Source organism: Stylophora pistillata, chromosome 11 (assembly GCF_964205215.1).
Source record: "Stylophora pistillata chromosome 11, jaStyPist1.2, whole genome shotgun sequence".
NCBI classification, from domain to species: domain Eukaryota; kingdom Metazoa; phylum Cnidaria; class Anthozoa; order Scleractinia; family Pocilloporidae; genus Stylophora; species Stylophora pistillata.
Genome location: NC_142529.1, coordinates 17575006 through 17587989, shown reverse-complemented (window position 1 = coordinate 17587989; position 12984 = coordinate 17575006). Strand labels below are relative to the sequence as shown.

General features: G+C 39.5%; 2 protein-coding genes across 2 annotated transcripts; one reads left to right on the top strand and one right to left on the bottom strand.

Annotated features, from left to right (window-relative positions):
- Nucleotides 1-1398: 1398 nt before the first annotated feature.
- On the bottom strand, nt 1399-2729 carry LOC111330467 (uncharacterized). Its single transcript, XM_022935324.2, has one exon. It carries the CDS (start codon nt 2567-2569, stop codon nt 1730-1732), a length of 840 nt encoding a protein of 279 aa, XP_022791059.2. The 5' UTR covers nt 2570-2729; the 3' UTR covers nt 1399-1729.
- Nucleotides 2730-3180: 451 nt separating this feature from the next.
- LOC111330449 (uncharacterized) lies at nt 3181-12633 on the top strand. Its single transcript, XM_088737615.1, has 6 exons — nt 3181-3351; nt 3717-3965; nt 5629-5720; nt 10297-10394; nt 11092-11218; nt 11572-12633. The coding sequence occupies exons 1-6, from the start codon at nt 3181-3183 to the stop codon at nt 11906-11908; spliced, it is 1074 nt and encodes a 357-aa protein (XP_088593741.1). The 3' UTR covers nt 11909-12633.
- Nucleotides 12634-12984: the final 351 nt, after the last annotated feature.

Below are 12984 nucleotides of genomic sequence, written 5' to 3'. Positions count from 1 at the left end.
ATAATTCTCTCATAGGTTCGTACTTATAGTTCTTACTTCAGTTTTTCTCAAAGATTTCTTTACTAAAAGTGCTCCTGCTTGGCTCAACATAAAGGAAACGACGCACACTTTAATATGGGCGTCTCGTAATTTTTGTTTACGTTGAGAAGATGCATTTTCTACATTTTGTGATCCACGGAGCGCACTCGATCCTTACCTCATAATGTTGTCTAGACTGACGTGTCAAATTAAATCTGTTGATAGATAGCCATGTACCGAACCTCACTAATCTCAACACCTTTCTTGTGAAAATCCTTCATTAAATTTTTGCCCCGCAGAGATGCTACGTGCAGAAAAATTAGACCCCCCTGACTTTGCGCTATTCAATAGCGCAAAATCGGTAGGGGTCAAGAAATTCAAAGTCGTATAAAGCTCTTCGTGACTTGAACGACAGAAACTGAAACTGAAAGATTATCATGAATTTAAACCAAGCCATTTGTTCGCCTTCAGGTCTATCGAAAATTGTATAAGCAGTAAGGATCATATTTATTTTACGAACACCTAGAACGATGAATTCTGAGTAATTAAAGCGTTTCTCTTTAGATTGTAGAGCTTAGTTTGGTTTTCAACATGACTTATCAACGTCTTATAAACATCAATGCGGAGCCGGCTAATTAGGATTATGGTAATTACATCGCGGGAACGCATGAATACGATTGTAAAAATCGTTGTTTTCTTTGCATTTTAGTTCCTCTCAAACGAACCCACAAGCCTTGAAAGCCCTGCCAACTCAACTTAGCGGCTGGTTAGTAAAACACCTTAGGTTGTCTTCATGTGCATTAGGCAGGTGTTGTGTTTCACAAAGCCCTACACGATAGTGTCTGTATTTGCAAAATGCTAAATATAGCAAAACAAAATCAGACCTGCTTTGTATTCGCTGATGGAAGTCTGTTTCACCAAGTTATATTAGAAAAGTTCGCCACCCTTACAAGAACAACGCAAAAGTTCGAAATATCCGGTGCAAAATTCACTGGTGAACCGGTCAACGGAATATCAAACAGAAGATCGCACTCGGCGGCGCATTAATAATAAATTATTTTTCGCAAAATTAAGACAACACACATATGTAAAACTACTCGACATCGATACAGCATATGCTGTCGGTGGATCTGCTAAAGATCCGATCGGCTAAAAGTAGAACATCAAAAGGTAACAAATCTCCCTGAGGCGGAATAAGCCGCGTCACTGACGTCTGTGAATGTGGTAGCAGCGGAAATATAATTGCGGAAAAACGAGCTAATTACACAGACTTTTAACCTGTGAATATATTATTGAGATTAACAATTTTACTGCTATGCGACACGATCGACATTCGCAATCTAGCGGAAATAGATCGAAAACTGTCGATGGGAGACGGGGTTGAATACAGCCAGATCGGTTTAATATGACACTGAAAGAGAAACTACATTTCTGAGAGTACATTATTCATTCTAGAATATAATTATTGTTGCTAATAGCCGAACTCATCTATATCCTACAAAAATCCTGTCCAAAAGAAACCTATGTCTACTCTTTGTTTTTCTTTGAACAAAGAAAGCGATATGAAATTCAGCGTGCAAATCCTTGAATCAAGAATCTTTAGTAAGACTACGTCTAAATCTATATAAATGCAAGCAAAAAGCGAAGGTTACTGAAATCACTGGAACAGTATTGTGTTTGAATGAGTTACCTTGCACTAAGTTTACTTTAGCTAAAACTTGTTCGGTTGTTCAGAGTTAAAGGCAGCCGGCGGCGGTGCCGCTTGGGCTTGTCCTGGCGGTGGAGGATATTGGTTTGGTGGCGGTGGATAGCTTGGGTAAGGCGGAGGAGCCTGATTGAAACCTGGAGGAGGCGGATTGTAACCTGGAGGAGGCTGGTTGTAGTTCGTCGGCGGAGGAGGATGAACTTGCTGCGTAGTCATCATGTGTGTCTGAGTTGAGACGAACTGTTGTTGCGGCTGTTGGGTGACAACCACAGCGCCGGGTGTACGATAGCGGTAGTACGGACAGCAAGCACAGCAGAGGCAGGATACGATGGAGATGATGATGGCGAAGAAGATAATTGTACCGATCACAGCGGCTGCAATAGCTCCACCGCTCCATCTACAGTACGACGAACATACTCCCCCACAACAATCCTCTCCACTGTCACACTGGTAATCGGACGAACAAGAACAAGAAGACCAACTGTCAATGCATTTGCTATCATATGTACAGCACTTCTCGCTGCTGTCACATTCGAAGTCGAATGAACAGGAGCAAGAAGACAAACTGCTGATGCACTTGCTCTTACAGCACTGCTCACCACTGTCACATTGGAAGTCGTTCGAACAGGAACAAGAAGACGAACTACTTATGCATTTACTGTTGCAGCACTGCTCGTTCGTTCCACATTGCGAGTCGAACAAACAGCCGTTGCATTTTTGTCTACATACGTTATCTGTACAACAGGACTCAAGGAAGGAACAATCGCTGTTGTCGGTACAGATGGCGGCACTTCTCAAGGCAAAGGAACAGACGAAAAGAAAGCATAAAACTTTCTTTGAAGCCATTGTCTTGACAATTCTCAATGGCGTGTGTTCGATGTGAGATAATTATTAGATACGGTTGGCTGATTACGAAATGTTCTCCAGACCCTTTGCCATGGAAACCCTCGTAGGGAGCATAGATGGTGGAAGAGAGACAGGGGAAGAGTAAAAGGAAATCGGATGGGGAGGTTGAACGAGAATAGGAAAAAAGCTATATTTTACCAAATAAGGTCTTGAAAACGCGCTGCATATGCCATAATATTACACTGTAAAACAGGGCAATGGTTGTTTTTCAGGCTTGACTATCAAGAGGTATCAAAGAAGGAAAATTGGCGTTTCATTTAAACTGAAATAGCGCAGGGTTTTCGACAGTTTTGTAAAGTAACGGACATGTTCGTGAAAGTCCCGGACGTGACATAATAAAAAAAACTAATAATAATAAAAAATCCTTCAAATATTGAAATCAAAGTACCGGACATGGAATGGAAAACGACCGGACGAAACTTCCAGCCTCCGGCCTCAAACGAAAACCCTGATAGCGTACAAATTATTTGCGATATCCCTATAAAATTCTTCATTTTCTCGAAGCTTAATAAACACTGATTTCGAACATCTCTCTTTTTTTTATGACCAGAATGCCATTGAACAGAATGGGAGCTTATTCCTTCGCGCAGAGGCGTTCTTCGTATTCCCTTTCACCAGAGCTTGATACAGGCACGTCAGGAAAACACGATCTTTTGTACGTACCCTCGTATTCGCTTTCACTAGAACTTGATCCAGGCACGTCAGGGACACACGGTCTTTTGGTATCTTCTGCGCTTTTCCACTGTTCGAGACTTGAGTCAAAATAAAGTCTACGGTGATGATGATACTGCGTAGTGGATAATAATTCTGGCAATGACCACACCGCTGCCTACGTCTTTCACGCTTCTTCTTGCGATCTGTATGCAAACTTTTCCTTTTTATTCTAAATGATTCCTTTCTCTTCGTCAAGTTGGCAGACTAACAAATCGAAGCTCATCAACTAGAATGTTAAGTGTCATGTCACCACGCGCATGCGGCTAGCCGACCGTTACCATTGGCAACAAATGAGTCAGCATCTTTTACCAGAGAGCGGGAAATTTGTGGACAAGGAAAGTTGTCGACACACGATCCACATCACAGTCCGTAATTTTGCTCGGATTGTTCTCCGACTGCAGCTGTCTGTCATGGATACATCAAACAGGTATTAGATTCCGAAACCCCCAGATCTTCAACGAGAAATACATTTATCGTCCCAGATATCGTGCGAAAACTACTGGCAGAAGTCTCGAATATTCGCGACGAATATAAGCAGTTGAGGAAGGAGATGGAAGGTCTAAAGGCAAAACGAAAGACGAAACTGTCACAGAAATCGAGAGACCACGATTCTGAGTGCTCGGTAAGTATAGTTATTCTCTTGATTTTAGACGTGTAGGTGGTTTGCAACCAGTCTCTAGAGACACAGGTAACAATGGTGAAAGGAACAAATGCTGGTGGACGAACAAAAGAAGCTAATGAGATATCTATTGTTTGCGTCCACCAACATGACGGCAATGACGTAACGTGGAAGCCACCTATAACAGAAACTCTGATTTGAATTTGCCGCTCCATGAACAAACGATTATGTGTGACATTTGAGATTCGAGATTGGTATAGTCAGATCAACCTCTAGTCTTGCCTTCCAGAGTGACTACAAACTCGTATTAAAGAAAATGTCGAGGTAATTTGAAGAGGAGCGATTTTTTATTTCGAAAGAGTCTTTATTGAAAGGAACTGCAGAATTGAACTTCAGCGTACGTGTGGTTTGCAAACCATCTCTAGAGACAGGTAACAATGGTGAAAGGAAAAAAAACTGGTAGACGAACAAAAGAAGCTAATGAGATATCTATTGTTTATGTCCACCAACATGGCGGCAATGACGTAACAGCTCTTTACGTTCTATCAATGCATAAGGTTTTACCGCATTTAACGACGAAAAATCAATCTTTGTGAAGGTGTAGTCTGATCGTCCGGGTGAGTGTAGTCCTGAGAAGGACTGTTGTCGGTGGCAGTGACTGACGTTTCGACAACCTGTGCGGAAGTCATCATCAGAGTCAAGTGAGTGATTGTTGTCAGTAGAATGTTCTTATTCCAGTTCGTGTGAAATGATCGGTTGGTTTTGCCGTGATGTTATTGGCTGTAAGACTCAAGTGACGTAAGTCGGTCGTGATTGGTCTGTTTCGGTCTGTCGGTAAAGCTAGGTTGTTCTTTTTCGGTCGTTTGTGATGTTTATGTCGTGAATGAGTCGTTTGTATGGGGCGGGTAGTTGTTGACATCTGTTTAGGGGAGTCTGTTCTAAGTTAGTAAACCAGCTTTCCAGAGTCAGTCGTTGAAAATAGTCAGTGCTGTAGGTTAGGCATTGCGCAGAGTCCCAGTCAATGTTGTGGTTGGTAAGTCGATGGTGTTCAGCAATGTGATTGCTGACATCACCTTTCCTCGTACAAACGACTCATTCACGACATAAACATCACAAACGACCGAAAAAGAACAACCTAGCTTTACCGACAGACCGAAACAGACCAATCACGACCGACTTACGTCACTTGAGTCTTACAGCCAATAACATCACGGCAAAACCAACCGATCATTTCACACGAACTGGAATAAGAACATTCTACTGACAACAATCACTCACTTGACTCTGATGATGACTTCCGCACAGGTTGTCGAAACGTCAGTCACTGCCACCGACAACAGTCCTTCTCAGGACTACACTCACCCGGACGATCAGACTACACCTTCACATGTTACCCCCGGGTTCAAACCATTTACTGCAAATCAATCTTTGTTGGTAAACTTTCCATACTTGGGAACGTTTTGTGGGTCAACAGCGCCAGATTTTATGGGGGTTTTCTATTTTTCTATGTAGCTGGACGAGTGCATTCTGTACAGAAAGGACGTTTACACAATAATAAGAATCTTAGTAGCCTCGATTTATTTATCTTCCACAAACTCCGTAGAAATAGGAGATATAATTCAGTTTGTTTTAACACTGTGTCCTTCTTAATCAACCTTTAAAAAAGAACGCCGTCAGGAAAGTCTACAAAGAACTCGTAAAGCAACGTGAACAGCAAGAGGATGGGGAGAATCAGCCAGAGCTTGATTTTAGTGTTAGGTATAACACAAATTAAAGTTATTTCAAAGTTAACTTTATATCAAGTTGTGGCTAAATGGAACTCTAGTAATACATGTATGAACTGTTATTTTAAAGATGTGGTTAGTCTTCTGGATCAGTAAGATAAGATTTATACGTATATGAGCACGATCCTTCGCAGTAAAGCACTATTCGCAGTAAAGCACTTTTGTTGTTGTAAGATAAGATTTGTCAAACAATTTGACCAGAAAAAAACTGCGATAAAGTTGAACTAGAAGTGATTTTGCAAAGCATTTTTTTTTTATTGTGTTCGCGGCCCTAACCCTAATAAAGCCTACAAACACATGTAAATGAGTAACAGGGTACCGTTATTCTGCAGTTAAGCCACATTTAACAATGAAAAATTACGATAAAACATTTCTCAAAATCATTAACATTAAAAATTCCTAAAGGACAACGACGTTTCGGCATTAGCTACACGTCATTATCAAGTCATAATATGTTTGTAAGTTTCAGTCTATAAATACTCAAAAACAATAGCTGATCAAAAGCTGTAACGTGTGAAAAATATAAGAAAGTTAGACAAAAAGTTTGGCACGTATGGAGTCTGTCTGGATATTTAAATTAGGCTTAAGATTTCTAATGAAGAGCATTTCAAATACTAAACAATCAGATTTGCTCTGGCAATTTTTTAAAACTGTGAATTGTGAGCAAGAAATTGGGGCAAGATCTTATACCCAAAGAAATTAAGCCGTCAATTGTTAGTAGGCAGTGTGTTGCTTATCTTTCTTCATGTTGTACGTGTGTGATCTCGATTATATCGGAAACAAAGCCCGACACCTTCATCTACGCATTGCTGAGCATAGAAATTCGGCAATCGGTGAGACATTTCTGAGTTCACGGTAACAACAACCTCTTGAGGGAAAACCAATTTACAGTTTTAAGAAAGTGCCAGAGCAAATTTGATTGTTTAGTATTTTAAATGCTTTTCATTAAGAATCTTAAGCCTAATTTAAATATCCAGAAGGATTACAGCTTTTAATCAGCTATTGTATTTTAGTATTTATTGACTGAAACTTACAAACATATTTTGACTTTATAATGACGTGTAGCTAAAGTCTCTGATTGACCATCTGATTTCAAATTCGCCTTCCAAAGTATCATACACAAACGTTCTGCCATGCCCCACTATCAGTGATCATGATGCGCCTTATGCTACCATCAATATGCGTATTACAAGATTTCTCCCACGTTACAAGTTTATTCGAAACGAAAAGAATCTTAACTTGCAATCGTATAAAGAGGACTTTTCAGCCTTACCTCTAAATATTGTTTATGGCGTGGGATGTCCAGATGATATGGTTACAACGCTTAACTCTCTTGTTACAGAATGCATTGAAAGACGTGCTCCTCTAAGAAGAGTGAAAGTTACACGTCCACCCGCTCCTTGGTTAGCTGATCCCGAAATCCGTGAGCTGCAGACCCAACGAAATAAGTTACGTAAAAGAGCACATGAATCAAATGACAACAATATATGGGAGGCATTTCGTACTACTCGGAACACTCTGAAAACTAAGATAAGGCAGGCTAAGAAATCTTTCTTTCACAACGCGTTTTTTTTCAAAACGACCAAAAGAAATCTGGCGTACAATTCACAGAGTGCTGAATCCCAGTACCAAGCCACTCATGGCCGATCCTGATGAGCTCAACTCATTCTTCGCCACTACAGCAGAGAGAACCTTAGGGATATCTTCAGGGGACTCTGTTGATGACCTATTATATCTGGTAAATTCACTGGGTGATGTTAGCGACTCCGCCCCTTTCAAGCTACGCGAGGTAACCCATGTAGAGGTCTTACGTGAAATCAAATTACTAAGAACGGATAGTTCAACAGGTCCAGATAATATCCCAGTGAAGTTTTTGAAACCAGTTGCGGAGCTGTTAGCAGGTCCCCTCACACATATAATTAACTGCTGTATCAGAAATAATTATTTCCCTATTGACTGGAAGGTGGCGCGAATCTCACCAATACCAAAGATAGATCAACCAATGGCTAAACATGACTATCGACCTGTATCCATCCTCCCAGCCCTGTCCAAAATCTTTCAAAGGCTGGTAGCCCATCAGACAATTTGATTCATTTAAGAAAGAGAACTTTTTGGTGAAAACATCTCAGGATTTAGAAAGAATCACTCAACGGCCATAACATTACTGGGGATTAGAGACGATAGTACACGTGCAATGCGTTGCGGCGAAGCAACTCTCATAATTCTTCCAGATTACTCGAGAGCTTTTGATACTGTGAACTTCAAGTCAGTTATTTATAAAATGCACTCAATGGGTTTTTCAAAGGATTGTCTAACCTGGATGACCTCCTATCTTACGGGCAGACAACAGTATGTAATGATAGATGAAAAGCGTTCTCAGCGGTTGGAAACTTGCTTCGGCGTCCCTCAAGGATCGATCTTAGGACAGTTAATTTTCAATATCTATGTAGCAGACCTCCAGAAAAAGTTAAGTTGCAAATGCTTTCAATATGCGGATGATACCACGTTGCTTCACCACTCGAAGCCACATGAAATAGAGGCGTGCATAAAGGATGCTAATCAGACAATAAGAGGCCTCAGCAGTTACTCTGAATCGTCCAATCTGGCGTTGAATTCAGAAAAAAACGAAATGGATGCTTCTCTCTACAAGACAATTGGCGCGCGCACACTCTTTAAATGATTTTTCTGCAGATGTACACTGCCGGGACACTAAACTTGAGAAAGTCTCAAACACCAAGCTTTTGGGAGTTTATCTGGATCAGGAACTAACATGGCAAGAACACATAACGAATCTGTTGTCATCTTGTTACGGTGCTTTAGCAGTACTATGGAAACTAAAAAACTTCGCACCATACCACATAAGAAAACGACTGGTGGAAAGTCTTATACTCTCTAAACTGGATTATTGCAACGTTGTGTTTAGTCCTCTCCCAGAGTACCAGACCAAACGCCTTCAAAGAGTACAGAACACGTGTGCGGGTTTTGTGTTAACTAAATTTGCTGGACTCCAGGATGTTAGAAACCTAGGTTGGCTCACAATCAAAGAGCGTTTAGAATTTAATATAGCTAAGCTAGCGCACAAGTCATTATACAATGAGGACTTTCCACTAAAACTCAAGCAACACGTCGTAAATAGATATAGTCTTAGGTCATTAGCTGCACCAAAATTAGAACTTGCCAACAAAATTGAGAAGAACACTCTACAAGATCAAGCTTCAGAAGCTTTTAATAAGCTTCCTGCGGAGCTACGGAATTGCGGTGACCATGCACTTTTTTGTATAAATCTTAAGAGACACATTCTGACATGCAATGGATAATCTAGTATAGTTTTTATTATTCACTATTTTATCAATTTTGATTTATTATAGTTAGTTTTTATAATAGTAGCGAAGAGCGACAATATGGAAGTATACTAATAAAGGTCATTATTATTATTATTATTATTATTATTATTAAAGTCGAAACGTCGTCGTCCTTTATTCGTAATTTTTAATCTTAAAATGGTTTTAAGAAATGTTTTATCGTAACTTTTTAATGATAAAGTTGAAAAGTTTGAAAAATTAAAAACCATCTTGGTTTAAGAAAAATGCGATGGCATTTCGACGTTCGCTTAACGTCATTATCAAGGCACTAATGAGTGAAATGACAACGAATATAAATGTATAAGATTTCCTTAGAGACACGTTAACAAAATGAAAATATGCAAACAACAAAGTATTCGTGCACAGTCACATATTCGCATGCAAATTCGCGTAAAGAGTTTGGCGCGAATAGTCTTTTTGAGTATTTAACTGGGGGTTCAATTCCTTAATGAATAACATCTCAAAAATTAGAAAATCAAACTTTAATTTACATTTATTTAGAACAGAAAATTGCTTATCAGCCAAGTCAGTCTTTAATAGACCATGTTGCTCAAGATGCCTTCTTCCGATTGCAGAGCATTTGCGTTCGTTAATGTGCTGGTTTAAATGTCGGGTGCACCACCCGACATAATCTGCGTTGCACAGATTACATTCAAATTTGTAAACGACGCATATTTTCATCTTGTTATCCGCGTCTCCATCGAATTCTTTTATATATGTATTCGTTCTCATTTCACTCCTTCAAGTAAATTCAAGTCAATTTTTATTTAAATTTACACAGAATAATAATCATTATTGACTTGATAATGACGCTAAGCGAACGTCGAAACGTCGTAGCATTTTTCTTAAACCTTTAACCAAGCTGGTTTTGAATTTTTTAAACTTTTCAACTTAATCACAGTTCTTTATAGTTAAAAGTTTTCAGGGCTTTGAAGAAATGTTTCTCAACCCTAGTCTGCCTGCTTTGGGACAATTTGTTAACTGCTGCTCAAAAGCTGCCTTCATATTTTTCTTTTTTCTCTCACTTGGTTGATGATTAATTTCACTCGTCTAGCTCTATGCACATGTGAATGACTGTTTCATCGCGACCTGTGCATGTTTTGGACAATCATTTCAAAAATTTATCTTTCTTGCTGTCGTTTCTCTATTTGGCTTAATCTCCTCCGTTTTTCTCTATTGTATGTGTAGTTTCGACGGTTCATCATATCAAGCCTTGACCAAGAAACTTTTAACTGAAGTACGGGCAGTTTACGGCAAGAAGAAGTGGAGGAAGTCAACCATCAAAGGTTAGCCTCTCATAATTTCTTAACAAGAGCAGTGGAACCTCCTCCAATAAGATACCAGCTGGCCATATAGAATTTATATTGCTATTTTTCTATAAGAGCCTTTTTGAAGGTACTATGTGCAGGCAATCGAGCCTCTCAGACAAGTAGGTCAAAATAGATTGCGAGCAGTCTCTTTGCTCTAAAATCCGGGGCAATGAAGGTGAAAATATCGAAAATGTGCGTTATACATCTTTGGGGCGCCAGCTTAACTCTCCCAGTACTTTTACTTATTTTCTTATTTATCCTCATTGGCTTTCCATAGAGCAAAAGAGAGACTGCTCGTAGGCTTCGGTCAATTTAGCGTCATAACCCTACCTGTAGCGAACCTAAGTATGCTGACTAACAAATAAAATTCATCGATTCAAATCTTGATTCGCCTTCAACTATACGTACGGTATGTCCCGGCGAGATTGCTTGTGTGATGTGTAGCTATATAAGAAAATTTTGTTTCCAAAAAGGGATTTTGACGGATTGAAACGTTGAAGCTATATTTGAACACAAGTCAATTTTTAAAGCGAATCGAAAGCTGCCAATGCTGTAAGGTGCTATCGCTGATTAATGATATTGGGCGGCAACCACTTTTTCTCGGAGTAATTTCTACCAAGTAGTGTCGACAGCATGCTTCGTCAACTAACATAGTCTATTTGTTTTGAATTAGCTGCTGTTCATCAGCATTGGAGATCCATAAGAGATGATAAAACAAGGAAAGCAAACAACAGCTTTGAGAAGCACCGACGGCGAATCAAGCGAAGCAATCGTTTAAAGAGGGTATATAAGGCCAGATTGTTAACGTTTACTACTTTGTCTCTAATGTTTAAGGACAAGTCACTTAAATGCATTACAACAAGAGAAAATATGATTAATACCGTTATTATTTTTTCTTGGTAACAACTCTGCGCGTGTATTAAATCAGTTGGCTCCGATGATGTTTAACTGCTACAATGTCAACATGGTTTTCTTCCAAAGCTTGAGCTATGTGGCTGATTTTTGTGTCTTTTGCCTATTTCAATCCTAGCAAGCTCATAATCGAGCTTTTCGTGACACTGAAATGGTAGTTATGACAATTTTAGCAATTATTTGACTTCTCAATAGTGCTCCGACAAGGTTCTCACTTGTCTCGATCTTTTTTTCCCTTTAGAAACTTTCTGGACAACTCGACAGTGCTGTCTGATGGAGACAAGAAAAGGGCACGAGAAATTCTGTCTTCCCCAGAAGCATTACATTATATGTCGTCAGAAGAAAGCTGCGAAGAAGAGGCAGTAGAAACAGGGGGTGACCCAACACCACGAAAAGTCAGAAAACTTTCATGGGAGAGGAGCCAGCTGAGGAACATCAAAGTGAAACTGGATAAGGCGTATTTTGCAGCACTAACTGAGAAGCAATGTCGTACAACTGCACGTGTGAACCCGACTGTGAATGAATCATCACGCCCTCACCCAACTAACGGCCCGCGTTGGGCTGTCCGCAGCGACTAAGTCGAGACATTTTTTCAGCACATTTGACATTTTCTATATACTAGCTACAAAATTTTTTTGATGTTCATTTGTTAACAAAAGAGTTGTAGGCATATTTTGCTCAAATAGCGAGGACGACAAGCGGATATGATGTACTTTTTAAATAACAAAAATCAATTGTGCGTCACCCGTCGATCGACTGAAGAAAAGGAAAATAAAAATTGATTGTGGCTGTAAAGAAAATATAGCTCTTGTATATGTCTGATTTTGCATGGTGAAGCACACATTTCGCAAAAGAACGGTAAAAGTCTGGTATGGGTTATAGAAAAACGCACGATCACAACATATTAACCTGTCCTGTAATAATGAAAAAGGAAGAGAAAAAATCACTACTGCGCATGCTCGAACAAGATAAAAAAAAAGTGTTTCTGAAACAAAACCTCGTACTTTCGTCCCCTCTAAGTCTGAGTACAAGTAACCTCGTATTTCCGTCGACATTCTGCCTTATTTCGTCAACGGAAACGAGAGGAAAACGTGTTTCCGAAACGTAACCTTGTATTTCCGTGAACGTTTCGGTCTGACGGAAATATGAAAAATTCCTGTTTCCGGAACGTTACCTCGTGTTTCCGCACATGTAAACATGAAGTTACATATGAGGAAACATTTGTTTCCTTCAACTGAAACCTGACGGAAACGTGTAAATAAGTGATTCGGTTCCGTTGTTACCGCAGCAACGGAAACGCGAGTGAACGTCATCAAACCGGAAGCGGAAACACGTGTTACCCGTCGTGTTTCCGCAACGGTTTCAAAAATTTCTTTCAAGTTTCCGTTTACGGATTCTTGATATTTCGTTCTTTGCACTCAAAAGCGCATTACAATATCAATTATTAAACCCGATAAAATTACAATATTTACAGTATAAACATTTCCAGAGTAATTAGTAAAACATAGAATTTTTCTAAAAATCACAATATTAAATTAAATGAATAAATAATCTAACTAAAAGCCTTTTTAAATAAATACGTTTTAACAGAACGTTTGAAGGAGTTGATTGATGTTTCCTGTCTTATTGGCAGAGGAAGCCTGTTCCATAAGAA

Coding starts and splice junctions, on each gene's coding strand:
- LOC111330467 (XM_022935324.2), bottom strand. CDS start 2,569: ATGGCTTCAAAGAAAGTTTTATGCTTTCTTTTCGTCTGTTCCTTTGCC.
- LOC111330449 (XM_088737615.1), top strand. CDS start 3,181: ATGCCATTGAACAGAATGGGAGCTTATTCCTTCGCGCAGAGGCGTTCT. Junction 3,352..3,716: donor CAGGGACACACGGTCTTTTG/GTATCTTCTGCG, acceptor CACAGTCCGTAA/TTTTGCTCGGATTGTTCTCC. Junction 3,966..5,628: donor ACCACGATTCTGAGTGCTCG/GTAAGTATAGTT, acceptor CCTTTAAAAAAG/AACGCCGTCAGGAAAGTCTA.